Source organism: Folsomia candida, unplaced genomic scaffold, assembly GCF_002217175.1.
Source record: "Folsomia candida strain VU population unplaced genomic scaffold, ASM221717v1 Fcan01_Sc017, whole genome shotgun sequence".
NCBI classification, from domain to species: domain Eukaryota; kingdom Metazoa; phylum Arthropoda; class Collembola; order Entomobryomorpha; family Isotomidae; genus Folsomia; species Folsomia candida.
In genome coordinates, this window is record NW_019091209.1 from 866,329 (window position 1) to 894,265 (window position 27,937).

Here is a 27,937-nt window from a genome sequence, read left to right on the forward strand (position 1 = left end):
ATGCATACAGAAGTATGAAATTTATACTTAAATACGACAAAAATATGGAGAATCGACCGTTTAAATTTACGAATCACGTGTTTATACATGCAAAATTACACGTCATGTCGTTACCTATTGTGTATATGTATGCATGTCAACTACAATTTAAAATATTTATAATATTTAAGTGAAGTATTAATAAAGCTATTATTAATTGTTATGATTAATTAAACTTGCAAAACTTGTAAATTATGTGACTATTTATACACACAAATCTTGGCATTCTAGAAGTATAATTAATTACTCATCATATATAAATTGTGGTTATCTGTTTGATAACCCGTCACAAATTGGTTGCATTTTATAAATCATGGTTATCTCATTTTGTTTGATAATCCGTCTTACATGGTACACACACAAAAATTGGGTGAAAGTCTGCCGTGGGACATGCCGCGCCATCTCATTTGCATGAGAAACCTCGTCGGAGAAACAACACGTGCATGCTGCTGGTATAATTATTTCTTAATTTTTTTAAAAATTCGGATCTACCGTTAAAATTTTTTTAATTGAACGTTTTTTTTACATATTTTTATCCGCAGCCTAATTTACGTTTAATGTCCATCATCATTTGAATAAGACGTGAATGTAAAAGACAATTTCGTGTTGGTTCGTCACTTCAGTTCGCTGCTTGCTAGTTCGCTCAGTTTTGGTTCATCAACTGGAAACTAATTGTAAGTTAATTAATTAATTAATTGTCATTCTTCTTTCGACTCATCGTTAATGTAGGACTCGTCGTCGAAATCAGCACTTTTTTAAAATCAGTTTTCTCCTCTGGGAACTTATTTTAAAATTCTGGACGACAAATTTTTCCTCAGTGAGTTGATTGATTGAATGGCGATGAGGTTCTTAAGCGAGTTTTGATAAGTTCCAATTTTTCTGAAGGCTTCTTAACCTTGAGATCTCCTCCGCCAAAAAGTATCAAAATCTGGAGTGTATATTTTTCAAAAAATGTGCAACTCCCTTCCCTGCTCTACAAATTTGTCGTGACAGAATTTTAAAATAAATTCCCAGAGAGGAGAAATGATTAAAAATGTGCTAATTTTAGAGAGGAATTAATTTCACGTATTTATTTGTTTTTTTTATTAATTACAGGAGGATAAAACGAAATGGCTTCTCAACCTGAAACTTCGACTGAAGCCGAAATGCCTGAAACCGACCCAGTTCCCACGACCAACGACCCGGTGGACGAAATGACCGCCTTGTGGGACTCATTTACAACGGGCGAACTTCTAAATAGTGACGGTGTCGCCATGGACGACGAAAACCCCCGAGACGATCTCCTCTTGAAGTTCGGACCCCAACCACCCACCGTCTGCTGTACAGACTGGGCCTTGGACGCAATCGATATTGGTCACAACGTTAAGGAACAACACATTCAGGGAGCCATCGCCGAGTACGAGGAAAAAATCAAGGCCGCCGGACAAGCCGAAGTCCCTTCGCAAGATCTCAATTCCAAGTACGACGACTTTCTCAAAGCGCAGGAAGAAATGTTCAACAATTTTTACGCCGAAAAAGGCGAGGAACGTCCCCCTCGGATAGAACTCCCACCGGAAATCAGCGCTGAAGGAAAAGAAAACAAAGGCGCTGCTGGGAAGAAAGGAAAAGGAAAGAAAAGGGGAAGGAAAAGCGCTGCAGCAAAGAAAGAAGAAGAGGAAAGGGCTGCCGCAAAGAAAATTGAAGAACTCGAAAAGAAGAGACCTGGCCGACAAGCACTGAAATCCATCACGATGAGGGATGATAAATCCATCGAGCTTATCATTGGTGGAAAGCAATTACTCTGTCGTCCGAGTCGTGTCGTGCTGGAAAATTTGGGGGAAGACATGGTGAACTTGTGGACAAAGCCAAGGCCTAAACCAGAACAGAAGAAGGAGGATGTCAAAAAACCGGATGATTCTGAAAGTGCAACTGCTCCAGCAGTAACTACGATCGTGTTGGAGGATGACGAAGTTCCCACGACAAGCGCTAAAGCGAGAGAATTGGACGATGCAAAAAGGGTTCCGATTTATTTCTTTCCTAAAAAGGGTAAAAAAGCGATCAAGCCCGTGGAGACGGCTTCTTCTGAAGCGCCAAAAACCGTGACGACTTCTGAAGCGCCAATAACCGTGGCGACTACTGAAGCGCCAAAAACTGTGGCGACTCCTTCTGAAGCACCAAAAACTGTGGAAAAGCGCAAGAATGAGAAGCCTAAGAAACAAAAGGGCAAGAAACCAACGCCAGCGCCACCACCACCACCAAAACCAACACCACCACCACCACAACCTGTGTTCAAAATCCCGGAGGTTCCCAAGCCCAAGAAACCACAGAAACCCCCCGTCGTCAAAGAGACGCCTGCATACGTTCGACCGGTTGCTCCCCTCGGACCAACCAAGAAGAATCCCAACGTTCCCATTATTCCTCCCGTCCCCATCAGCGGGAAGAAACGTGGTCGACCTCCAAAGGTACAACCGGTGAACAAACCAAGCTTACCTGAAAGCCCACCAGCAAAGTACAGTTCTCCGCAAAAATACAGCATTGAAGAGGTCATGCGAGCCATTGCTCCACCAACAGTTCCTAAATTCAGAATCCCAAAGATGACTGATACAAAAAAAGCGGAAGAACCTGTTGATACGGAGGAGAAGATGACCCTGGTTTATGAAACGCCACCTCCATCAATGCCAACCGTGGCGCAAACTCCGCCTCCGTCAATGCCAACCGTGGCGCAAACTCCGCCTCCGTCAATGCCAACCGTGGCGCAAACTCTGCCTCCGTCAATGCCAACCGTGGCGCAAACTCCTCCTTCGTCAATGCCGATCTTGGGACAGCCTCCTCGTCCTCCGATGCCGACCGTGGCGAAGGTTCATCCACTTTCAATTCCAAGCCTAGCGCCGACTATTCGCCCTTCAATGCGATTCGTGGCGCCGACCCATGCTCCTTCAATGCCGAAGATCTCTCAAACTCCACTGATCCCCATTGTGGCGCAAACACCACTGATCCCAATCGTGGCGCAGACTCCTCGTTCTCCAATGCTGACCGTGGCGCAGACTCCATTGATCCCCATCATCTCTCAAACTCCTCTCATCCCCATCGTCTCTCAAACTCCTCTCATCCCCATCGTCTCACAAACTCCTCTCATCCCCATCGTCTCTCAAACTACTTTAATCCCTATCGTGGCGCAGACTCCACCACAAAACAAAGAATCTCAAGCTAAAGCTCCTCCTCCTCCAAGTAGCATTGAAACCTCGGACGAATCAATGATGGAAGTCGACGATTCTACTCCTTCCAGCCAAGTCCCTGCTGCTCCAAGCGTCCAGATGAAGTCGCTCGACAACTCCGACGAAGATGAAGACGTCCTTGATTTGTTCGCCGACCTCGATGACGATTTTGATTAGGGCCCATAAAACTAATAAGCCTCAAATATTCTCGGTATCTTTTTTTTACTCCTATTCATTTAGATAACTCATCTACATAATTAGCATAATATACTAAACAAAGGTATCCATAATAAATAAGTAGTAATAAATATTATATATGACTTGACAGGAATCTTTTAGGGAGACCCAACATTTTTAGAAATATAAAATAAAAACTTGACATTAAGCAAAACCATTTGTTCGCAAAACTTGTGTTCTTTTGTACAAACTTGTTCTTTCACTTTGTCTCAAATTCGGCTCTTTTGACGTCACAACCCGAAGTTTCCTGGCATAAAACGATGTATGGGAACGTACATAAAGTATGTTACGCAAAAATCTCCAGATTTTTTAGGACCCTTTACCCTTTTAACATGTGGCGCAAATCACCTGTCGCAAACCTTTATCCTCCCACTCGTGCCATAATTTATGAACGTTCCCTATTCTATGTACCTAAATCGTATCACATGTTGACATTCATTTGCTATTCACCTCACACGATAAAACACATCTGTCTATCAAATATATTTCCCACTTGAGAAAGAAAGAGGAGAAAGCAACAGTAAAAGTCGTGGTCGTGGTGGTGGTGGTGGTCTGGCAGCTCTCGAACAACAAACAACAGCAGCCTTATCTTATTTATTAACAAAAAGTAATGAAAAGTTTCAAATTTGATTTAGTTGAGAGATTTTGTGATGATAAAAGTGTGCCATTCTTGCAGGTTTTTGTTTTGGTTCATCTTTCTCCAGTAGTCTTATTTATTTATTTCCAAAGTAAGAGAAAGTTTCAAATTTAATTTAGTTCAGAGATTTTATGATGATAAGTGTGTCATTTTTTGTATTTTGTGATAGGTTCAATTTGGTTCATCTATCTTTCTCCAGTCGGAACATACATACATATCCGTCATCGTCACTTCGTCATCGTCAGCATGGTCGCGACAGGAAGTAGTATTAATGATAAACAAAATAGCAAAACATTAACAAGAACTATTTAATTAACTAAGTTAATTAGTGGACTTTTGCTCCTGTAAACTTCAATTAGTCACGTTATTTTGAGGCGACGTAGTGCAGTTTGGATAAGAGTCAACCTTGACGAAAACCTTTGACCTTGACCTTGAAGGATGGGAGGGCTGACGGACTGTTGTGCTCGATGGGGACGATGGTGGTTCCATTGTTTTGTTCGATGGCGACTTTGGATTCGACCCTTCGTCGTGTTGAGCTACTTGGCCGTGCTTATCGTCCTCGTCCCCCTCCTCATCTACAACTGCTTGGGATCAGATTGTACGCCGAAGGCGAGAAGTCAAATTATTGGAGGTGTTTTCGCCCTTCTTGCGATTCCCATTACTTTATGGGAGATTATACAACATTTAGTCCGTACGTATTAAATAAATGATAATTAAAGAGTTGATCAATTAAGGTTGTTGTTAAATTTTAAATTGTACGAATTTTTCAGATTATACAAAACCATATCTTCAAAAACACGTTATACGGTACGGTCAATTAATTTCCTTTAGTTATTAATCAACAAATTACTAAATTTGATGTGTTATATTATTCGACAGGATTTTATGGATGGTTCCCATCTACGCTGGGGACGCTTGGATAGGATTATTAGCTCCCGAGTATTCCATTTACTGTAATTCTATGCGTGAATGTTATGAGGTAATTAGTTAAAAATTAAAAATGCACTCATTTAGGTGATAAATGATAACCGTTTAAGTTGTGTTTTCATTTGTTAAATCATACATTATTCAACTAGGCGTACGTCATCTATAACTTCATGAAGTTCTTACTTAACTACCTCAATGCTGAAATGGATTTGGAAGCAAATTTGGAGCTAAAACAACAAGTAGGAAGATATTAACTTCATTAATTACTTTAGTCTTTAATAGTACCTTTCGACATAGTTAAACTATGACATTGGCGCAAGTTGTCAACGAATTAAGTATGTATATCAAGACCTGCTATTTATCTACAATTAACAAATTTCTTTCTCTTATCCAGGTCCACCACTTCTTTCCATTCTGTTGCTTGCGAGATTGGGAAATGGGAAGGGAATTTGTGCACAAATGCAAGCATGGAATTTTGCAGTATACCATTTTTCGACCACTCACCACCTTCATTGCTTTGTAAGCAAAAGCCTATTAAAAATGGATTTTAAAACTAAACGTCTCTAAAATTAAGTATGTATGATTTTATAGCATTTGCGAGCAATTTGGAGCATATGGTGAGGACGAGTTCAAAGCCAACGTTGCATTCCCGTACATCATTGCCATCAATAATGTGTCACAAGCAATTGCAATGTATTGCTTAATTTTATTCTACCGGGCAAATAAGGACGAATTACATCCCATGAAACCTGTTCCGAAATTCTTGTGTATTAAAGCGGTCGTCTTCTTCTCATTTTTGTAAGTACAAAAAGAAAGGTTAAATTGTATTCGAGTCAAAATTCATAGCCAATTTCATCTCAAACACCTTCATCTCTTTTTAGTCAAGGAGTTGCAATTTCCATTTTAGTCAACACTGGAGTAATTGCGAACGTATTCGGAACCACGGATAAGAACGATATCAAACACATCTCTTCAAGTCTACAAAACTTCTTGATTTGTATCGAAATGTTCTTCGCCGCTATCGCCCACCACTATTCCTTCTCTCACAAAGCGTATGTCGATATGGCTGCAGATCAACCCAATTGTTGCGAGTCGTTCTGTCAAATGTGGGACTTTTCTGATGTCAAGCAGGACTTGGAGGAACATATTGGTGTCGTCAGTAAGATCTTTAAACCCAAACACCCGAAACACTTTAAATTCACATAATTAACATATTGATAACCCATTTCCCTCAAATTTAGAAAACACCGTGAGGAACGTAATGCCCTCTAAAGTGTATCGTCATCCTGGCGGCATGCGGGAAGAAAGGGCCCACCTCCTATCCAGCTCTGACGGTCCAGACTACAACAGCGGTACTGAAGCTACCGGCGGATCATTACGAGCAGCTCGATCCGCAAGTTTGGACCTCGTCGCGGTCGCCGAAATGAATGGCAACGGTCAAGAACAAGAAGCCGTTGTAGATGTGCATAATAACCGACACGATGGTCCTTTCACTGATCTCACCGAGGATGAAGCGCTACTGAATCAAAAATCGTAAACTAAGCGAACGTGTCCCTATTTAAGTTTGTGTATTCAAGTCAATTATTAATCTACCACACAAAATTTATTGTGAATCTAGCCGTGATTTTAATAGTATTATGTTCGTCTTAACTCTCTACATTAATTAATTATGTGATGTAATCAGTGGCCGCGGAAGCTGTGAGGACATTAACATTGTACAATAGGGGAGGGAGGGGTTTATATAAGATGGGGAGATGATGGGGACATTGTCCCTCTGTCCCCTCAAGCTTTCGCAGCCACTGGATTATTAATGTAATGCTCATGTATCTTCCTCTCTTTCATATTTCAAGTACAAGTCTGACCTACGATGTAACTTATCTAACTTATATTTTTGAACAATTTAGTTGATCAAAGTGTCGTTTTTATCGTAAATTTCTTTAATTCGAGCCCGAACCAGGTCGAATTTTTGATTTTATATTTATTGTACAACATCCCACCCCGTATTAAATATTCCAGTACTTTTCAAAACTTTTGAAATTATGAAATCTTTCTGCTTGATGATTATTAATTAATATTTAAAAAAAAATATGTAAATGAATGCTTCCAATGGCTACGGGCCACTTAAATTCTACATGAATCCGTATGAATCCCAAAGAAAAAAGATGATGTACCTATTTTTTGTGATAAAAAAACGATACAAGATGTGTGTGACTCATCAAAAAATCTAAATGTTACCATAAAAATCTAAATATTATCATAAAATATAAATGTCTCTCAAATCTGTTAATAGATTAGCAGCAATTTGAGCAAATAAAAAATCACAATGTTCACGAATTTGATTGTATTTTTCATTTAATTCAGGTATTGAAAATGTATGAAATTAGATCACAATTTGAGAAGTTGCTGGTCAGGTTATCTGGAACCTATCTTATTTATCAAGACAATCCAGATAAGCTCCTTGAATCAGGTGGTCTTCTTTAATATTGAATTTCTTAAGTAGCTCGTTAGTAAAGTCTTGACCTTGTTGTGCCATCGCGTCGTCACTGTCATCCGGGAGAACGACCTGTGGGTCGATTAAATTAATTGAATTAATGTGCTGAATATGTTAACAATTTATAATCAGATTATCATGGATGGGAAAAATACTTCATCAAAATGTACAGTATTTTGATCTCCGTTCTTCCCAGGGTTTGGATTTACGGGGGTGTGTGTTACACCCCTGAAAGACGAAAATGTACGTGGAGAATAAAACAGTCATATGGAAATACAGGTTTTATGAAGAAATTCACTTTTTATCGCTGTCAAACACGGCATTTCCACGATTTTTCAAAAATAAAGTATTTTTCCAGCGATAAAAAATTAATTTCTTCACAAAACAAGTATTTTCGTACGACTGTCGCCCTCTCGACATAGATTTTCGTCTTTTTGTGGGTGTAACACCCCTGGAAATCCAAACCCTGTCAAGAACTGAGCTCAAAATACTGTATTTTCCTACATTTTCAAATTATTTTATACCTCAATTTCGAAATAATCCCCCAAATTCTTTACTGCATCGAGATGAATTCTGGCCGTGAGCTTGGGCTGCTTCTCGTACTCGATGAGATACACTTTCCTATCCTTTTCCACCACCCCCTTCACCCCCAACGCCCTGCTTAACGTTTCCAACATCTTGTCCACCTCGACGACCGGGGCGATGGAGTAAGTCGACTGTTTCGGGCCGGCCGTATCGCTTCGGAAATATGTTATCAAAACGTTCCTATCGTTTTCTTGGCGCAGCTTCATCCGACCGTTCGGAACTGTGAAGAACGTGTCCTTTTGGTTAAGGTGGAGATGAATTTCGCCAGTTTTTGAGAGGTCAGCCGCTATCTTCTCGGCCTGCTCGAGACCACCTTCTTGACAGAGTTTTGCTTTAATTTCTATATTTGATGATGGCATGATAACACCGGAATGGATCTTCTATTTAGTTAAATAAAATACAATTAATTAGGATTCCTAATTTAGGAAACTTACTAGGTAAATGGGTCAAAATTTAAGTAATTATGCGAATTTTACAAATACCTTGTTACTATAATTTAATACAGTTATTCTTCTCAAGGTAGGTTTGAAAATTCTCAAAAATTCGTGCAAAATTGGCATAAAATTATTTTTTAACAGTTGAGCTCCTTTGTTAACTTTGCAAACTTTACAAGAAAGAAAAACCGGCAGATCCCGGTGATTCGATATCTCAAACCAATAAAAAGACTCAAGAGAGACAAAGACAACCTGAGCTTGCGAATATGCATTCTTGAGATGCAAATATCTCTGCCAAACGTGTCCATTTGGAGATCGTGTCTTTCGCAAATTTCATACTAATTAAATTTGCCCTCGATTGAGACTAATTTCAATTTCGCCAAAATCGGTGAGAATAACATACATTGAATGAAGACCTTCATTGTAAACTTATTTTTGTACGAAAGAAATTTCCATGAATTTTTAAATACCGACTTTTCATTTTCATAATTCGAAATTACACCAACGTTATAGTTTATGCTTCATCAGTGGCCGCAGGAAGCGGTGGGGACATCTGGGGACATTGTCCCTCCGTCCCCTCAAGCTTCCCCGGTCACTGTGTTTAATGAAATTGAAATATAATGAAACCATATCTGTCCTAAATTTATAAAGGGTTGCTGAGTTTAGATTCCCTAAAATAAATTCCGTAACTGCGAATATCCAACTTCGCCATCACAGGTCAAACCATTGATGCCCCATTTATGTTGAAAATAAGATTGAGGAAAAATGCTGATAAACATGTAATGTATCCATTTATTTTGGCACTTCACACTCTGCACAATTTTATTATTCGCTTCCTGGACAGCCAGTCAGCAAAGCAAATCAGCCAAAATATATACACATTTAACAAACCCAAACCCCATTTAACCACGCAATCATCATTAACTCGCTCTCCAGTTAAATGAGCGCATTAATAAGAATAATAAGAATAACATGCATGTATGCAGATATGTATGTGTAGGTGATTGCTCAATCCTCACATTTTTCCAGCCACACATTACACATTACTTGCATATATACATCTTTAACACATAAAATCCTGCTTAATTTTTCCAGTCTCTCATCATAATATAATACTTGCTACTGATTTATACAATGCATGCACACTCAATTTTTACGTGTAATAAACACGGGATTTGGATTCATTATTCGCCAAGGCCATATTGCAAAAAGTACAAATTCATAAAAAAGTGACTCCTGTCCGACATCCTGTCCACCATTCTTATCATATCATTGAGCAGCGATGAGTTTCGTACAGATATATATTTTTCAAAGAAAATACATCCGAAAATGTGACAGTTTTTGCAAAATTATTGTGTTAAATAAAGTTTTGTATAATCTTTTTTATAATTCTTTTATCTACAACATTTTAGTTCAAAATCGTACCAGTAGTGACAAACTGTAGAAATTCATTGAGAACAAAACTCCAAAATATTTCTGAAATAATATTTACTAAACATTGATACATATTTCGGAAATATATAAAAACACTAACATACACACGCACTAACTTTGACCCTCGCTTTAAATAAAAGAACAATTACAGTACAACTAATCTCATCCACACCCAAAATTCTAGCCACTCCAAAGCCAGCAAACGCCTTGCCTCATGCAAGACCTACATAAATAAATTTCCACGTACTTCATCCTCATATTATCATCTTCGTTTCCACTTACAGTAAGTGACTTACTTATTTAACTACAAATACTTACCAATACATACCCAACCCACCAACCAACCAACCAAACCCTACATAAATCCAATCCAGCAACACTCACTTACGTAAAACGCTGATAAGTATCTCGAGAAAAAAAAATGTGGGACAACATACTCTCCGAGGGCGTCTGGACTGGAAGCAAATATTATTTATTATGGCATGCAATAATTTTTACTACGCAGCAACACAAACTGCACGAGTTTGTGGATAACATTTTTATCGCTTGGTTTACTTATTTCATTTCATGCATGGCATATGTCATCCACATTACATTCCACAAAGTGTTATTGGTTTGGTAAATATGTATCTACATAACTGCGTCCTATACATTGATAAGTCACCTAATTAGCACCCCAATTCATGGGAGTGTCGCCTCGTCTTGACCAATGGCAGCGTCGGATGGATGCTGCGTACACATTTTCGTCTATCGTCTGTCTATCGGTCACGTAATATTGGTCAGCTTTACACTAAATATGCCAGAAGAGAATGACAGCAGGCAGGTATGCAGGTAAAGGTATGCAAATACGACGCATATTTTTTTGCGAGACAATATATTCATAATATACAGTGCAAAATTTTGCACTATCATATTTCAGGGTCACACGCCACACATACGTACGTTGTGTAGTGAGGGATAACAAGTTCATGTCCGTCCGTAAAGGGAGACGAGGTAAAATGTTGAGATTATTGAGCTCACGTAATGCAAGGTCGGAGGAGATGGTCACTTTTTGGTTTGGTTTGATTTGCCAAATTGTATCATCGTATTGAAGTCTCCAAAGTAGAAAAAGTTAGTTCATGAATTTACGGCAGGTATTTTAGTCATTTTTGACTTTATAATTTCGTGGGGTACATGATTTTCCGAGTAGTTTGTGGGTGTGGTGTTCACAACGACTCGAATTTCACCAAAATTTCTTAATTTCTCCTAGATTTTTAAATATTTTGAGGGTTTCGTCTCATATTTCGGTCATTGTTGCATAAATGTGTCCATATTTTGGCTGTATGTATGTACATCAATTTGGCCAATATGTCGATACACATTTACGTTATTTGCGTGTGGATGGACTAAAAATTTGTGCGCATTAAATTAAAAACAATCATTTGGTAAAAAATTTCGGAAAATATATATCTTCAAGTTTTCAGAAATATTTCATATGTACAAATTTCCAGATTTTTTATGCCCTATTTGTTCTAAATTGTATACCAAATTTCACGTCTTTTTCTCCAACATTTTTCTCGATAAGGATGAAAATCATCCGATAATTACCTAAATCTGACTGGTTGACGTGACATGTTTGTTATTCCTGTGACGTGTTTATTCCATTAAATCGGTCTTTTTTCTCTCTTCAATTTATAAAAATTGAACGGGATAAAGTGAAGAAAATTAAATCTACGTGATACCAATTTCACATCACTGGCCCAGTTTTGTCCTTATGAATTGAGACGATCTTCTCATCTAGATAAGAAAACGTGAAAGAAATCCTTGTCCTTATCACTTCTCGTACACATTTAAACGCAAATTACACAACATCAGACCACACACAGATTTCGATAAGTCAATCATCGTCATATTTGATCAAAATCGCACTTCTTGATAAGACACGTATTCATATTTACATACGTGACAAACAAGTAAATAAGACGTAAAGTTAACTAAACTAGTTAAATCTCTCCGGCGTGAAATTGGGAAATATATCCGTTTTTGTCACCAATTAAATACGCATGGGTTGGGTACAGGCGGTACAGCTCGTTATTTTATACGTATCAACAAATTATATAACCCATTTTTTTTATGAAATATGCCAGGGGGCGGCTATGTATTTATTTTCAACTTTTTCATTTGACTCTGACCGACGAATTTCAAAATATTTTTACTTATTGTTGCATATTTCTAGGTTTTCAGCGATATGAATATTTCCATGATTATTTCAAAAATACGGAAATCTTTTACACATTTTTTTCAAAAATATGGATATATGTAGTTCGTTAATATTTTAACGATTTTTTTGCTTAAAGAAATTCAACTACAAAAATATCGAATATTATATTCAGAAATACACATTTGTCGAAATTTCTTATTTTTATGGTTTTTTCGTAAGTATTTAATACGTATTACATCGATTTTTCGAAATGGATATCCACCTTGTGGTAAATATGTATGGTTAATAAGTTTTTCAAATTATGACCATCTTTTTCAAGGCCGTATGCAAATAATTACACACCATTCCAGCCAGCTCTTGAAATCAGTTACCAAATCTCACCTTTTGTAAATCCCTTAATTACTTTGGAATTACGATTCCTCTTATCAATAATTGCATTGCATTGTTACCCAACCCAACCAAGTTCAAGTGGTGTTGCTAACTTGTCAGTTAATTTCCATCATGGTATCATTGGTCATACGGAATAGCTTGTATGTATATTCCCAAAAGTGTGAAACTGGGATTTACCACAAGAAATATATGCAAAATCTACAGGTTATTTAATACCCAATGCCCACTAATTGATTGCTAAATACGAGGAGGAAATGGGGAATTACATACAGATGTAAATAAATTATTCGGGAAACATATCAAATTTTGAGGCTCAAAATTTCCAAGGTTTTCCCAAATTTCGTACCAAACTTTGTATTTCCCAACCACCACAGAAACAATTTTGCATGCAAAAATACCTAGCATGGGACTAAAGTTGACTAAATTTTCGTATTAAAATCTACATTTACAAATTTGCATGCAAAAATATGAGCATGAGACAAGCTTGAGCTTGACTAAATTTCCTATTCAACTCTTCATTCCAGAGACAATTTTGCACGCAAAAATAAGCACATGAGACAAATGCAGTGCAGCCCAAATAAATAAGCAAGTAATACTCATACTTATTATTAGCACATGCTTTACTCACTATACTGCGTGGTCAGCTTATCCAAATTTATTTACCCAGTTATCAGAGCAAAACCCATCATCATTACGACCAAAAAAAATGAATTTGCAAAAAAACTAATCTAAATGAGCATTTGTGATCTTATAAATGACCTTGGAAGGCCAAAGATTGACAGTATTCTCAGAAATATATCGTTTGTGGGGGGTAAATTAAGGGGTAACGATATTTTTACCTCGATTTGCTCTCAACCTAGGCCATTTTAAGGATCGGGCCAATTTTGCCAACTTCTGCTCAACATGTCGACACGTACCACAAATCAAAAAATTAGAAAATTCGACAAGTTTTCCATAAGGGGACAGCTTCCCCTCTTAATTTCCTTCATACTTATTTACATATTCGTCTCTCTATATCTGCTGCATTCATGCGGTTATTAATTTAGCACTACGCAATATATATACATACAAAAATAATTTACTCCATGTTATCATTAATTTTTATATCCATTACACCACCACAGCATGGAACATATGTATGTGCATAAGAAAAGGAAGAAAAGAAACATCTCGACCACGACGACGATTTGTCTCATCAATGGATCACTGGAGGTCGGGTGTCATGTGACGAAAACGGAATAAAGTTTGACCAATTATCAAACAGTTAATGGTCAATGCAGCCACCGTGGAACTTTTTGGGGACAATGAAACTTAAAAATTAAGAATCTTGATGAAAGGGTAGAAAAATGTTATACATATTTCTATGTACACATCTTAAATAAAAATAATTCCCTCGAGTTTTGGGCACTTATTGAGATAATTTTTCGAAATTTGATAGTCAAAAGTTCGAATAAAAATGTTAAATCTTTTTCTTTCTGTATTTCTGAATATTTCTAAATTTTCATACATATCAATTCACACAATCATTTGAAAAAAAAACTCGTAAAATCTGTGCGTTTTGTACCATAATTATTTTACAAACTAAGGAGACCCCTTGATCTGAGCAACTTTATGTAAAATTTATAAGCTAATTTTTCTTCGAAATATGAATACAATTTTGTTAAAATTTTTAAGTTTACCGAATTTACCATCTTATTGCCAAGGCCTGCGTGAATTGTCTCATTCATTACGTACAACATTAACCTTATAGGGATATATATGCATGTATGCAAATTTAAAAGAAGAGCATTACTTGTGTTAAGCTAAGTACATACAAGTCTGTGCGAAATGTCCCCTTACGATTCCGCAGTCCTGGTCATCTATCCACATCCGAAATATACATACATAACATGACCCATTCTGTACGAGATCATGGAAAGAATTCAGTTACACAAAAGCTTCCTTGTTAAATAAAAATTCCGATCCTTTTCATTTTCCAGGCGCCTCTTACATGCATATTTTATTATTATTGGATACATTTCTCCTGTGTATATATCTATGTGCATACGTGTATCCATGTCCTTCTCCAAGTTTCTCGACCATACTGCAATCTCCACCAGCAAACCAAGCAAATACAAATATTGTCGTACTTTTAACAAGTCTGCTGGCACGATGGAAAGGGAAACAAGCAAGCTTTTAGATACGTACGACCTTTTTTCTTCTGTTGTTATTGTTATGTTGAACCAAATAAACCTTGACTCGCCCAGAAACGTTGGGAAGGTGTGTCCCTTGAAGGACCAATCCTAGGGATGGCGAGCCTCAAAATTGTACCAATCGGAGACTAGATCCTAGACTGACGAAATAAGTCCGGATGTTACTTCTTAAGTATGTATTTACTACGTCGTAGGAAATCATTTTTGGGTCGGTTGGTCGGTCGGTGCCTTTAACCTTTCGAGGAGAATGAAGGAAAGTTGATGGGTTTTTAAGAGGGGAAAACGTTGCCTAAAATACGTACATACTTCCTGAGATTGTAAAATTCTTAGAATTCTGGGGAAATTTCCAGATTTTTGAGTGAGACGCAATTGTTCCCTTGGACTAATAAGATGTGTGTGCATAGTTCTGATTCATCATTTATCGTTAATGGTTCCTGAGATTTTAAGATATGGGAATTTTTGGGAAAATTTCCAGATTTTTGAGACCCAATTGTTCCCTATACCCTCGCTAATGTATATATTCCTGATTCATGCATGCACGTGATGTTTTCTGAGATTCTAAAGTATGAAAATTCTGAGGAAACTGAAGATTTTGGAAGACAATGCACTCATAAAACGTAATTCATGAATGTGCGCACTTATAATATCGAGTTTAGTCGAAAGATAAGTCAAGAATGTGACCAGTGAGTCTTCTGAATTAAGAAAAAGTCTTGTCGTACATACACATTTAGCCGCAAAATGCTGATAACTGCTTATGGGTAGTAGAAGTGCACGACGAATCAAAAATTATTATTTATTTACTTACACTTACCGACAAAACAAGACACGGTTATCTTCTAAATAATATGTTTTCGATGCGCATATCCATCCATCCAGTCTGTCCACCTCACTTCTTAGGACACAAATGCAGCCAGAGGTTAATATTTCCTCTCTGCGTTTACTTACATGTTTATTAGATAGTTCTACTAAAAAATACTTACATACATTAAGATAAGCACTAACTAACTAGATAAGGTAGTAAGTAAATATTTTAATGAGCTCTTAATATCTTAGACGTAGAAGAAGGAGAAGAACACGTCAAAAAATTTTCATGAATGAAATCTCCTGACGAAAATCATGCGACAAAAACGGACCACCAGCCAGACTTCATTGATTCCTCGATTCCTCCATTACGTCAAGTAATCACTTATCATCAGTCTAGATTTATTTTTCTAAAATAAATGATGAAAATTCTACTTTTCCTTGCACACAAGTAAAAAAATAGGAAAAATAAGTGCGTGAATTTTTGCATGCATGTTCATCTCAATCAATTATTTAAAAAAACAGTAACTGATACATGAAAAACCACGCGTTATTTTCTGCATTATTTTTGCACGTCGACATGCACATGAATTTTAATCAATTATTAAACTGATACATGCAAATCGCACGCATTATTTTCGTTATATCATCACATTCATTCGCATCACGAAAACTAGACAAACTGCACTTACAGGTTCGTCTCACATCCTAATTTGCGTAGAATACATCATGTTCATTAGGTTTTCATTACTAAAAACTAATAAATTGCATCTTCTTATCATGTATCCCATAATCTCGCGAAAAAACGCATCTCTCACCCTCACTCCTCTTGATAACCCATTAGTGCATATATATCCTCTGCAGATTGATAACCCCTGTCCTGTGCAAATAATAACTTCTTACATCTAAATTCCTCCTTCCTTTCCTTCCACTTCTTTGATAAGGTGGATGTGGAGATGCATATATTGCACACGCATTTTTGTAATTGTCTTGTCACAAAAATGATCTCATATCCCCTCGTTCATTCTCACAAAGCAGTCTCACCAACCACATGCACATGTATGTACCAAATGCTTCTAAATTCTCATATTCCCAACATTGCACCGTATATTTACAGCTTACTTTACATACTTACTTTTACATTGGTCTTATTGAGATGCTGCTGGCTTGCAAACACACCACGTTTTTTGGACCAATCCTGCCCCTCGACTTGTATAAATTGCCAACGATCCTGTTCCCTCCCATCAGTTCGTTTCATACCGTACAAGATTCAGCATCCACTCACTATTTATTTTACCAAGAAATTTCCTATACCAACCAATTTACCAACCAACTAACTACCAAACCAACCAACCTTCACCAACATATCTACATAACAGCAAATATTAAATAAAGGGAACACTAACTAAACCAAACCAGCAAGCAGCAGGTAAAGTTGCTGAGATCACCTTATTTATTTTGCACATTAAATACTCTCACCTCGTCACGTCACACGTCACGTCACGGCACGTCACAATTTTCGTTGACTCAAGTTTTGAACAGTTTTTTGAAATATAAAAACAAGTGCAAAAACTTTTAAAAGTTTGCAATTTTGCAAGAATTGCAAAATTGGTGAAGAAAAAAAAGTGTGAAAACAAAAACAGAAATGTCGAACAAGACAAAGTTCAACTTGTCGTTTGCGGGGTGTGGATTTTTGGGAATTTATCACGTCGGGGTGGCCGCCTGTTTGAAAAAGTATGCCCCCCAATTGGTCGTCCATAAGGCGTCGGGTGCCTCCGCGGGGGCAATTGCGGCTTGTTGTCTGCTCTGCGATGCGCCATTGGGTAAGGAGAAAATTTCAGTTTTTGTTTCAAAATTTCATCTCATTTTGAATTCACAACTTTCTACTCAAATTCAGTTTTTATTAAATATACATTTTCGATTTTCTTCAAAAACAAATGGAAATTTCATCTCATTGTCGAATTCACATCGTATTTTATCCTCATTTTCATCTTTATTTCCCTACGTTTTCATCCATCCAGGTGAAAATATCCAAGTTTCGGTATGTAGCAAAAGGTGGTCCGTTAGTAATAAGTGGGGAAAAAGGGTCTAAAAGTGACCTGACCAAAGCAAACCACAATAAATAACCTTCAGTAATAATTCAGTAGTTTAGTTTGGAGGGTTCAGTTGGGTCCAAAAATTGACCAGTGCTGCATCCCCATAAAAACACACCTTTTCGATTGGACACAGGTAGCAAAGTTAGGTTAGGTTCGTGCTAATGGCTATATTATTTAGTTCCACATAGATATTTCATGGCTGGAAATCCCACAGGGAAATCCATCCATTAGCAAAGAAAATTTTCGTAAAAACCAAACCAGGTGTATCTCACCTCATAAAAGTATTGTTTCACGTCGAATTGCGTCAACGATTTCCCATCCTAAGCAAAGCATTAGGTAAAAAAAACTGTAGCAGTCGTCTCGTAGGTGTTCCATAATTTACCAGTTTTGCCAGATTTCATTGTATTGTACACTGTCAATAATTTTTTGACAATATTGTTACCGGCGGAGATACTATACAATTCTACCGCGTGGTAACACTATAGTAACAAATTGTCTTCTTTGGGTAAGAAATTGCCTCCGGTATAGGTAATATTTTTATTACCTGAGCGTTGACATTGGGGGCAGAGCAGGATTTAGCCTCTGTATATATGTTACCTTTCGGTGATAAATTATTACCCGAGCGGTAGAGTTGCATAGTACCTCCGCCGGTAACAATATCATCAAAAAATTATTGAGAGTGTATGTCATCGCATCATTAAATCTATATTTCTTTTTTCCCATCATATCATGCACCTGAGGGCAGTGCAATATAAGTACTTATTAACTTTAACCTGTTCATTCGTCATGGAGGAAAAGTTGTCCGTAAAATGTCTATAATTTTCCGTCTGCACCCAACATCAAACAAGTTTCAATACCATTATTTTATTGTCCTTAGTCTGACTTTGAAGAAAGGCGATGACGCCAAAGGAAAAAAATATTAGGATATTTTTCTAAAAGGACTTTCAAATTACAAATTTGTATATATTTCCATTTCGTTTCTTCATGGATCCAGATTCATCTCGAATAATTCATGAATTTTTCGGCACGTTCACATTTTTTTTCTGGATCCGCACGGGTTTATGTACATATGCATCATCACATTTTATCATATGATTCACTCACTACTGGACAAATTGCGTGTTTAATTAAGCTCGACGGAGAGGATGAGGATGAGTTTCATACAGAATTGCGTCATGATTCGTCAGTTTAATTAATCGTTACTTAATGGTGTGGTCAACGTCCCAACATGAATGAGAGACAGACAAGTTTTAACACCACCACATTTATAAAAATATGATAAGTACCTTTTCATCTTTAAACTGTTCTGAATTACTTTACTTTTTAAAAATCCAATCCATAGTCAACAAACAAAGTAAATATTAAATTTGTTCTTGAAAAAATATGACCTCACTTGTTGATGCGTATTTAGTGACAGGATGACAGAACGGTGTTGATGATAAGGTTGTCCTGTCCTGTCCTGAACCTTCCGAGGTCACACGTGCATTATACATATTGTGTAACTATGTACATAACAATTAAAATTAAAGGAAGGATGTGTACTTTTAAGTACACATGCATAAAAAGTTGGAATGTGTACCCATTTTTCGGCTGGACAGGAATCCAAATAAAACTAAATAGAATTGACTGATAATACTTTTTTATTAGAGGCAACGAGTTCATGCCGTCCATCAGCCACTTGTTGATTAGAGGTCATCATCATCACTATATATAAAGTGGCCATATTTATGATACATAACTCAGCTCGGTACTAAAATTTCCAGTTCATGCTTGTTTCCAGTCCATATTTCGAACTGTTTCACAAATAAAAAATCAATTTTTTCCCATAATTTAGAACTAAAAAGATAGGATTTCGCATAATAATTAAATTCGCAAACTTTGCTTTCTTTATCCAGCTAGCTCGTTATATAAATACATATTTTATTCTAAAGTTAGTTAACCCGGTACTAATTTCCAGTTCATGTTTCACCACATTTCAAACTTCAAACCGTCTCACAAAAAACAATCAATTTTCTTCTCATAATTTCAAACAACTACAGGATTTCTCATTATTTATAATTAAATTTACAAACAATGAAACAATTCCTTTCCTTGTCCAGCTAGTTATAAATACATATTTATACCACAATGAAAATAGACCACAATTTCGTAACTTGACTTAAATTCAGTAAATTCTTAAATAAAGACTATTTCACATCACACCACGAACAACTGCCATCCTCAACTTTATCCCCACATTTTGCACAAACTGAACTGGACATTACATTATATTTTTGCACATAAAGGGATTCGTTGTTTGCATCCTTAAAAGAAAAATGAGACCCAACCCATAAAACTGAACCATACCCAAGAAGATAATACTCGACCGACGGCCGACTTAGACTTATCAAGGAAATGCTTTTATTACTTATATTTTATGAGACGAGGGTGTGCCACGAACCAACTGTCCCCTCATTTACATATCCAGCAAAAGTAAAATTACTCAATTTTTTATTATTAATTAAACTTCCTGAAAAATAATGGCACACTTTTTTTTAAATTATTTACAATTAATTCCTTTTCAAGGATCCCCACGCGACTTTTTTATATAAAAATAATGACATCATCTTCTTTCAAATCCTTGAGATATTATTACTGCTCAAAAAAAGAACATCTCGTACTTACAAATATTTACTACGCAGCATAACAGAAAAAGAGTTTTGATAAGTCTAAGTCATAAGTCTTGGTTTGGTGATGTTGCAAAATTAAATTCCTTGATCCACTCATCACTAATGTGTAAATGTCGCTGTTATATAAATCATGAACTTATCATAAAAATGCAACGATTTTTTTCCAAGTGGTCAATGAAATTCTTCTTAATCTCAAAGTTGTCCCCAATTTTACTAATTTATTGATTTTAAATTATTAATTTTGTCGACTGGACAGAATTCAATTCTTGAATTTACATATGCATAGTGCCATCAATCCATGTTTTCTGTCAATTTTTCATTGACAGCGATATCACAAATTAAAGTGCAGTCTGAAATAGATTTCGTTTTATTGATCTGACTGATTTATGGGTGCATTGACAACACACATTTTATTGACAAGTTGGCAGTCTTATCGTAGATAAGTACATACATAAATCTGTATTTGGTCAATTCATATTTAGCTATTTGCAATCCTTTTTAAAGAGTTTTTTGATTAAGTTAAGGTAGTACTTAAATACTTTTCTTCTTCTTGGATTGATTTCAATTTCACGAGAACAATATCATCTTCGTCTCTGTAAGATTTTACAGAGACGAAGATGTATTAATAAAAATCACTCAAATTGATTACTTTAATTCAACTCAGAGTTCATTTACGGACGGTTAAAAGTCAAGGATAAAAGTAAAATGAGATGAAATACCTAAATTCGATGACTGCATTGTTGTGAATTTCGTCAATTCAGCTTCAAATTTTGTATATATTTCTTCATAAATTCGATGTGTGCATTGTTAATATTTATCAATGATAATCAATGAAATATTGTATCACATATGTAAAATAAGAGTAAAATTTCACAAAATCAGCTCAAATTTTATTTCTTTTTTAGGTCAAATAACAAAGGACGTTTTACGAATTGCAACGTTAGCTCGAGCCAAAACACTGGGACCGTTCAGCCCTTCATTTAACATTCAGAAAATTTTGAAAGACGGTCTTGAAAAGGTAATTCATTATTCATTCTTCTTTATTGTAATTCATAATAAAATAATGATTCCTTATATTTTTTACAGATTTTACCAGAAGACGCGCACATCAGGGTCAGCGGAAAGTTACACATTTCCCTCACAAGGGTGTACGATCGTCAAAACGTTATCGTCTCTCACTTCAACTCCAGAGAAGAATTGATCCAGGTAATTTTTGGTAATTAAGCCGAAACAAAAAAGTCCATCACGAGATCCAAGTCCAAAATTCACAATTCGATCAGCAGGGAGATGACAATTTGCACTTTTTAAAGCACGATTTAAGTACAATCCATAAAAAGTAATGTGTAGTTATATATTGCATCGTCATCCATCCACTCTGCTGCTTGACTTACATGTACATAATAATTCCTAGGTATGTATAAATCACCGACGAGACACGAAATTTGCACGTGCAAATTTAACATTGTGTGCGAATTTTGCTGACTGGGACATACATAATATTGACAAAAAATCTGGGCGAGGATATATGCACATATGTACAAACCATAATTAAGGACAAGTTCATGATCGAGTTTATTGTACTCTGGACTGGACGATGGACCCGAAAGAACTGTCTCTTTTTTATGGTACCACCCGGACCACCACAATTTAATTTAATTGCATTGTAGTTAGTTAGTTAAATATGTAGTACTTTAACCTGGTTATGGGGCACAAAAGTATATACATACATACGTAGTTTTGAACCATATTTCTCCTCTTTCCGCCTGTAACTACCGTAGTTTTTGGTGCCGGTACATATATTTATTTATGTATATTGATGATAAGTAAATACTTGTGTAGATAACACCTTACCTTACCAAATTAATTACTGTGTGTAAATATAATTCCACGCTTTAACAACAAGGTTTTTGACAATTTTTATATTGTGTGTTCTTCAAAAGGCCGTTCTTTGTTCGGCGTTCATCCCATTTTTCTCTGGATTTTTGCCCCCCATGCTGAAAGGATTTCGTCACATGGACGGCGGTTTCACGGACAATCTGCCCGCACTGGACCAGCACACCATCACTGTGTCCCCGTTTTCTGGAGAGAACGACATTTGTCCCGTGGACGATAGCGCGCACCTCTTTCATGTTAGTACAAAGGACAATTTATGGATGATTACCTAATTCGATCTGAATCCGGAACGTGGAGAAAATGAAAATCCTGAACCTGAACCTGATCTTCTACCGTCTTCTTCTTCTTCTTTTGCTTTCTTTTCCTAATTTCTAAACTTAACTAACTTTGATTGTAATTTAATTGTGCTGCTTAGCTTCGCTTTGCTTTGCTTGCCTTAAAAATTATTACATGTTTAATAGGACTGGATGACTCATGATCAAAATTGACAAAATCAGCACATTTCTCTGCTCTGGGAATTTATTTTAAAATTCTGGACGACAAATTTGTCCTGAGTGAGTTGATTAATAGAATGGCAAGAGTTGTTTAAGCCAGTTTCGACGAGTTTTAATTTTTCTGAAGGCTTCTTAAACTTGAGATCTCCTCCGACAAAAAGTGGCAAAATCTGGAGTGCATATTTTCAATAAATTGGTAACTTCTTGCTCTACAAATTCAGAATTTTAAAATAAATGCCCAGAGGCGAGAAATGATTGAAAATTTTGACGATTTTTGTGATAAGTCATCGAGTCCTGCGTCTTCGAACTCACCGACTCGACCGTATGAAAACGATGACGAAACTGAATGTCATGTCATGTCAAATATTTATATTTTGTCCATCCGGGGCTTCAATTAAGTGGATGTATTGAACTTTTGTCCCACAGGTGATTCTGAGCTCCGCCTTTATTCCATTGTTTTCCGGCTGGATGCCCCCAAAAGTGGGAGGGGCTCGCTTCATGGATGGCTGTTACAGCGACAATTTGCCAATTTTAGATGAAAATACCATCACAGTGTCACCATTTTGTGGAGGTTCGAAACCCAAAAATCAAAACCGGTGTCATTTTTTTAAATTTAAGAAGATCAAAATTTCAGTTTTCCAAATTATCTTTTACAGAATCCGACATTTGTCCGAGAGATCCGACCGCAAATCTAATGCAGGTTTGATTTGAGAGTTTCCTGGAAATATTTAAATTAAATTTAACTAACTTATTAACGCTTTTTTGTTTTTGTATCAAATTTTGCATCACTATGTGTTCTCAAAAAATTGCAGCTTTTTGTCCGTTTGTTTATCTATAATTTCTCTTTAAATCTGCTCATTTTTTAAAAAACCTTATCCTTTCCGAAATAATTTTCACTTCCGGTTTCAGATTGAATTTTCCCTATCAAAAACAAATTTTCTAACGATGTTTTTTTCCAATTTTAGGTCAACCTTGCCAACACATCGATCGAGCTGTCACGCCAGAATTTGTACCGATTTTCCCGAACTTTATTCCCCCCGAGGCCGGAAGTCTTGTCAAAAATGTGCCAACAAGGGTTCGACGATACGTTGCGATTTCTCGCGAGGAACGACCTTATCGGATGCGACACGTGCATGACGATGGAGCAGTCGCTCAGTTTGGGGGTGGAGTTGGACGAAATGGCGACAAAGAATTATGAGAGAATCATGTCTGAAGAATCCTGCCATCAGTGTAAAGTTCAAAAACAGGTATGCGATAAGCACCGTAAATTATTCACTCGGGTATTTGTAAATTTGCAAAAATTATTGTGCAAATTGTTATAAAGAGATGATGTTTGGAAACTTATTATGAAACAATTCACGCAGGCCTTGGTAGCATTGTAAATTCTGTAAATTACGTAAACTTACACAATTTTGCTCATATTTCGAAGGAAAATTAGCTCCCAAATTTTTGTAAAGTTGCTCAGATTAAGGGCGGCGTCTCTATATTTTGTAAAAGTTTGTAAAAATTATGTTACAAAACACACGGGTTTTATGAGTTACAAATGACTTGCTTGCAATGTGAATTGCTTCAATAAATTTATAACCTAATTTTCTTTGGTAAACTTGTTGAAAAATCTAGAACTTTACTGGATTACAAAAATCCGAGTGAATTATCTCTTTAACAGATTTATAAAACTGTAAAATGCAAGAGAAAACTGACACTAAATTTTGTCCTGTAATTTTTTAGGCCGCCCTGCTGGACAGTCTTCCCGACACGGTCGTGTCCATTTTACAGGACGCCATCGAATCCGGAAACAAGGGTCTCCTCAACTGGCTCTTTTCTCACAAAACGATGAAGCTCATCTCCTTAATGTCTCTCCCCTGTATTATCCCTGCCGACATTGCCTACGCCACGGTGCTCAAACTCTTCGAGACTGCGCCCAAGTTAACGTACAATTTGAGAGTGTTGAGTCAAGCCGTGTTACAACTCGTGGCACAAACACTATCAAACATTAGTCTTTCTCCGGCCGCTTATTCAGCCAAGTTGACGTGTCAAGTCGCCATCACGGAGTATAATGAAGGTAATTAAATCAACTAATTTTTGCGGGTTTGTTACATTTCTTGGACTGCAAAAAAATAAGCGCCACCCAGCCACGCGCGGTATGAAGTATTTACCGCTGCGGGGCGTAGTTTCTCCCACCTTGCATTTCTCCCAGGTCAAAATAACCACCTGCAAGAAACCACTTTCTCCCCGTTATTTCTTGCAACTTGCACCGGAATCACTCCTAAAATTCTAACCCAATTCTCCCCCTTTTCTTCCAGATATCGAAGCTCCTTGTGACGAAATGACCTCGTCGCCATCCTCCCTTCAAAGGAAGCAGTCTATCCGAAACAAGATGAATTTCGGATTCACACTCAACATCGATAACGGCCGGTAAGTCGCTTATCTTCATAAATAAATTCAATTCTAACTCATCAATTAACTAAGAAAATGATATTCTTTCTTCCAGATCTGACAACATGCAATTCATCGACGACAAGAGATCATCCATTGTCGAATTCGGGGACGAAGATGACGACACGTTTGAACGCTTCTTATCCGTCACGTCGCACCAGGACACCCTAATTTCTTCCTATTATCTTAACAATGCCGATAACCAGGTCGAGATTACGGAAGTATTTGAGATTAATGAGACGACCGTGCCTTTGTGTGACCTTGACCCCTCGTCGTCTCACCACGACGGATCGTCAACGGTCGAAATTGAAGAGATTTTTGATGATAATGATCCAAATTTTGTTCAACTTACAAACTCTCAACTGCCCCTCAGCCACAACGTTATGCCAATCGTGGCAGAGATTTAAGCTTATCAAGGATGATTACCTTATCGCAGCAACAGTCACCAAATGAACCTTTACGAAAGAAAGGTTACATATTATGCATTCCTATTCAAATAATTCCAAACCTAACTAACTGATTTCACAAATATAAGTAATTATGTAATTATAGAGTTAAATGTAAGAATAGTTACCTTATTATTTTTTGTTTCGTGTACAAATATACTAATTGTAAAGTACGAAATACGATCCAGTCCAGTCCAGTATGCTAATTAATAATTAATTGCTAATTACTAATTACCTGACACATAAGAATCCCTTATTAATTATGTGATACGTAAGTAATTTAGTAAATTAAGTTGGATACTTTGCATTGCTAATAGTCCTCGTCAAGCAATGTGCTGCGGTCAGTCGGTCGGTCACGTCCTTTCGTACTTATCGCAGATAAGATAAATAGTCGTCGTAATATATTTTATACTAAATAGTTACCTGGTTTAATTAAGAGTACGTATCTGGAGTGGACATTGTATTTACGACGTTATTTTATTTTATAAATGCTTAATTTTTGCAAATCGTATTTTTTGCATAGTTTTTATTATTAATTGGATAATTTTAACGCTTTGATTTTACGTACGTGTAATAATTATGCAAATGAGATTCTGTACCAATAATGAGTAAGATATGCACATGAGCGGTGAATACTAATAAAGAAACAAAGATCAAAATGGAACAACTTGGTTTTGTATTTTCTTTCGTAACGCAGCATTCATATAAAACAGCAATAATGAGATACATATTTATCTAATCGGAAGTACGTAAATAAAAATAAGAGACGGTGTGTGTGGGTACGTAAAAAGTTTTGTGGTTGTGTTGTGTTGTATTTAACTCTTAATTGGTAGTTAGTTAGTTAATTGATTTAATGGCAGTGATGGGTTATTTTTTGGAAGTGCCGAAACCCGAGAATCCCATGACTTCGGCCATCTCAGGGTCCATTTCATGCTCAAGAGCGCTACTACTGCTGGCTGCGGCGGATTCTTCGGCATGTTTCCGTTTCCGTTCCAAGCGTTTGCCCCGTTTGTATTCTTTGCTTTTGTCTTCCTGTAATTAAAATTCAATTAAGTAATTAAGTTTTAATTATAATTAATACTTGTATTGTTCTTGTCTTATAGGATGTTCGTAAACTTCATAACGCAAATACAGTGGTCATGGCGCAATGATATCGTGCCTGTGTGACATGTATTTAAAAAGGGCGGGTTTCCAAAAACAAGAAATTTGCATGCATTACGAAGTTTACGAACGTTCCCATAAACATGATGCAATAATACATTAAGATTCTACCTCTTCTTGCAATTCCTGTAGTCGTTTATCCAAATCGTACTTTTTCTTTTGTTCAGTTTTCTTCTGTTTCAAAACTTCAAATCTTTGCTTTACTTGGTCCAGCGTGGATCGTTCAATCTTCATGGACATTCCCAAATTCCGTTGATCTATTAGAAACAAACCAAAATTAAAATGAATACGCATAATTTAACCCAACATACTTTAATTAATTAACTCACGCTTCTTTCCATTGATATGATCCAAAAAGTTGATCGAGTCCTTGACCACGCAGTCACAAACGTTACAATAATATCCTCCTGCTTGCGCGGCTGGCGTATTTTTTGTGATGACGATCGTCTTTCCCAACCGAGAATCAAGGTCGACCCGATAATCTCGAACTTTCAGAAGTTCCCGTGCCTTGGGTTTTCCATCCTCGTCCATTTCCTCCTCTTCATCTTCAATCCGCTTCGCTGCCAATTTCTCGTACTCTTCCAAATTCCATTTTCGACGATGATCCGGAGCCTATAACAAAACAAAGTATGATATTAAATTAATTAACTAGGTAATTAAATAAATATTTCACTCTTAAGTAAGCTGCCCAAAAAAGTTCCCAATGATTAATTACGTTTTGTAACAAATTGTGATATTAAATTAACTGATTAAGTGGATATTTTACATTTTTGAATGCCCTAAAAAGATCCAAATGAATACTTATTAATTTATAACAATTTTGATGTTAAATTTCCTTTTCACCTTGAAAATTTTCACCTCGAAATTTTCACCTTGAAAATTTCAAGATGCAAAAAAATTGCACTCATTTCCTCAACTTTAATAGCTCAAAAATTGCTCAAAACCAACCCAAAACCACCCAATTAACTAAACCTTACCTCATTCGGAGTCGCCATTTTTACACTCCAACTAAAATTTATCTGTTTTCAAAAACCTACAAGTTTTTTTTTCAAACTTCACAAAAAACCTTGTCCCTTCACTCAAAATTTAATCTTTCTCAAACTCAATTCTCCCCTGCATTTCAAACCTTCCCACTCCACCAAAACCTCCGGGGCAAGGTGAAACCCACCTTTTCTCCTCAC

General features: G+C 36.6%; 5 protein-coding genes and 1 long non-coding RNA gene across 8 annotated transcripts; 4 read left to right on the plus strand and 2 right to left on the minus strand.

Moving 5' to 3' along the window:
• The first annotated feature begins 430 nt into the window (after window positions 1–430).
• LOC110857043 (proline-rich extensin-like protein EPR1) lies at window positions 431–3,624 on the plus strand. Its single transcript, XM_022105654.2, has 3 exons — window positions 431–491; window positions 582–713; window positions 1,135–3,624. Exon 3 carries the CDS (start codon window positions 1,149–1,151, stop codon window positions 3,408–3,410), a length of 2,262 nt encoding a protein of 753 aa, XP_021961346.1. The 5' UTR covers window positions 431–491; window positions 582–713; window positions 1,135–1,148; the 3' UTR covers window positions 3,411–3,624.
• Window positions 3,625–3,745: 121 nt separating this feature from the next.
• On the plus strand, window positions 3,746–7,368 carry LOC110857046 (transmembrane protein 184C). The gene is made up of 10 exons (XM_022105659.2): window positions 3,746–4,077; window positions 4,147–4,198; window positions 4,277–4,798; window positions 4,878–4,914; window positions 4,987–5,086; window positions 5,184–5,273; window positions 5,429–5,553; window positions 5,626–5,832; window positions 5,916–6,193; window positions 6,276–7,368. The coding sequence occupies exons 3-10, from the start codon at window positions 4,546–4,548 to the stop codon at window positions 6,569–6,571; spliced, it is 1,386 nt and encodes a 461-aa protein (XP_021961351.1). The 5' UTR covers window positions 3,746–4,077; window positions 4,147–4,198; window positions 4,277–4,545; the 3' UTR covers window positions 6,572–7,368.
• On the minus strand, window positions 7,361–10,386 carry LOC110857051. 2 transcript variants are annotated; one of them, XM_022105665.2, is made up of 3 exons: window positions 10,297–10,386; window positions 8,050–8,490; window positions 7,361–7,597 (listed from the first exon to the last, which is right to left on the minus strand). In XM_022105665.2, exons 2-3 carry the CDS (start codon window positions 8,467–8,469, stop codon window positions 7,463–7,465), a joined length of 555 nt encoding a protein of 184 aa, XP_021961357.1. In that variant the 5' UTR covers window positions 8,470–8,490; window positions 10,297–10,386; the 3' UTR covers window positions 7,361–7,462. The 2 variants fall into 2 exon arrangements, with proteins under 2 accessions (XP_021961357.1, XP_021961356.1); XM_022105664.2 differs by lacking the exon at window positions 10,297–10,386 and adding an exon at window positions 8,593–9,422.
• Window positions 9,527–14,048, plus strand: LOC110857060. Its single transcript, XR_002548622.2, has 2 exons — window positions 9,527–10,261; window positions 13,693–14,048. It is a non-coding gene; the product is annotated as an uncharacterized LOC110857060 (long non-coding RNA).
• A 2,752-nt stretch (window positions 14,049–16,800) lies between these two features.
• On the plus strand, window positions 16,801–26,256 carry LOC110857045 (1-acylglycerol-3-phosphate O-acyltransferase Pnpla3). Of its 2 annotated transcripts, XM_022105656.2 has the most exons (9): window positions 16,801–17,384; window positions 21,232–21,344; window positions 21,413–21,532; window positions 23,140–23,284; window positions 23,370–23,413; window positions 23,679–23,960; window positions 24,442–24,775; window positions 25,017–25,128; window positions 25,205–26,256. In XM_022105656.2, exons 1-9 carry the CDS (start codon window positions 17,207–17,209, stop codon window positions 25,554–25,556), a joined length of 1,680 nt encoding a protein of 559 aa, XP_021961348.1. In that variant the 5' UTR covers window positions 16,801–17,206; the 3' UTR covers window positions 25,557–26,256. The 2 variants fall into 2 exon arrangements, with proteins under 2 accessions (XP_021961348.1, XP_021961349.1); XM_022105657.2 differs by lacking the exons at window positions 23,140–23,284; window positions 23,370–23,413 and adding an exon at window positions 22,267–22,455 and having other exon boundaries at window positions 17,207–17,384.
• On the minus strand, window positions 26,251–27,894 carry LOC110857053 (zinc finger matrin-type protein 2). Its single transcript, XM_022105666.2, has 4 exons — window positions 27,734–27,894; window positions 27,086–27,368; window positions 26,868–27,013; window positions 26,251–26,627 (listed from the first exon to the last, which is right to left on the minus strand). Exons 1-4 carry the CDS (start codon window positions 27,749–27,751, stop codon window positions 26,463–26,465), a joined length of 612 nt encoding a protein of 203 aa, XP_021961358.1. The 5' UTR covers window positions 27,752–27,894; the 3' UTR covers window positions 26,251–26,462.
• Between the last annotated feature and the right edge of the window lie 43 nt (window positions 27,895–27,937).

What these genes read in the sequence shown, in the direction of transcription:
- LOC110857043 (XM_022105654.2), top strand. Translation starts at nt 1,149, where the DNA reads ATGGCTTCTCAACCTGAAACTTCGACTGAAGCCGAAATGCCTGAAACC.
- LOC110857046 (XM_022105659.2), top strand. Translation starts at nt 4,546, where the DNA reads ATGGGAGGGCTGACGGACTGTTGTGCTCGATGGGGACGATGGTGGTTC. An exon ending in ATTTGGAGCTAAAACAACAA is followed by an intron (nt 5,274 to 5,428) that starts GTAGGAAGATAT and finishes TCTCTTATCCAG; the next exon opens with GTCCACCACTTCTTTCCATT. An exon ending in GGAACATATTGGTGTCGTCA is followed by an intron (nt 6,194 to 6,275) that starts GTAAGATCTTTA and finishes CCTCAAATTTAG; the next exon opens with AAAACACCGTGAGGAACGTA.
- LOC110857051 (XM_022105664.2), bottom strand. Translation starts at nt 8,670, where the DNA reads ATGCCAATTTTGCACGAATTTTTGAGAATTTTCAAACCTACCTTGAGA. An exon ending in TATTAAATTATAGTAACAAG is followed by an intron (nt 8,491 to 8,592) that starts GTATTTGTAAAA and finishes TTAACTAAATAG; the next exon opens with AAGATCCATTCCGGTGTTAT. An exon ending in GGGATTATTTCGAAATTGAG is followed by an intron (nt 7,598 to 8,049) that starts GTATAAAATAAT and finishes ATCGACCCACAG; the next exon opens with GTCGTTCTCCCGGATGACAG.
- LOC110857045 (XM_022105656.2), top strand. Translation starts at nt 17,207, where the DNA reads ATGTCGAACAAGACAAAGTTCAACTTGTCGTTTGCGGGGTGTGGATTT. An exon ending in TGAAAGACGGTCTTGAAAAG is followed by an intron (nt 21,345 to 21,412) that starts GTAATTCATTAT and finishes TATTTTTTACAG; the next exon opens with ATTTTACCAGAAGACGCGCA. An exon ending in CATCACGGAGTATAATGAAG is followed by an intron (nt 24,776 to 25,016) that starts GTAATTAAATCA and finishes CTTTTCTTCCAG; the next exon opens with ATATCGAAGCTCCTTGTGAC.
- LOC110857053 (XM_022105666.2), bottom strand. An exon ending in TCATATCAATGGAAAGAAGC is followed by an intron (nt 27,014 to 27,085) that starts GTGAGTTAATTA and finishes TGTTTCTAATAG; the next exon opens with ATCAACGGAATTTGGGAATG. An exon ending in TACAGGAATTGCAAGAAGAG is followed by an intron (nt 26,628 to 26,867) that starts GTAGAATCTTAA and finishes TTTTAATTACAG; the next exon opens with GAAGACAAAAGCAAAGAATA.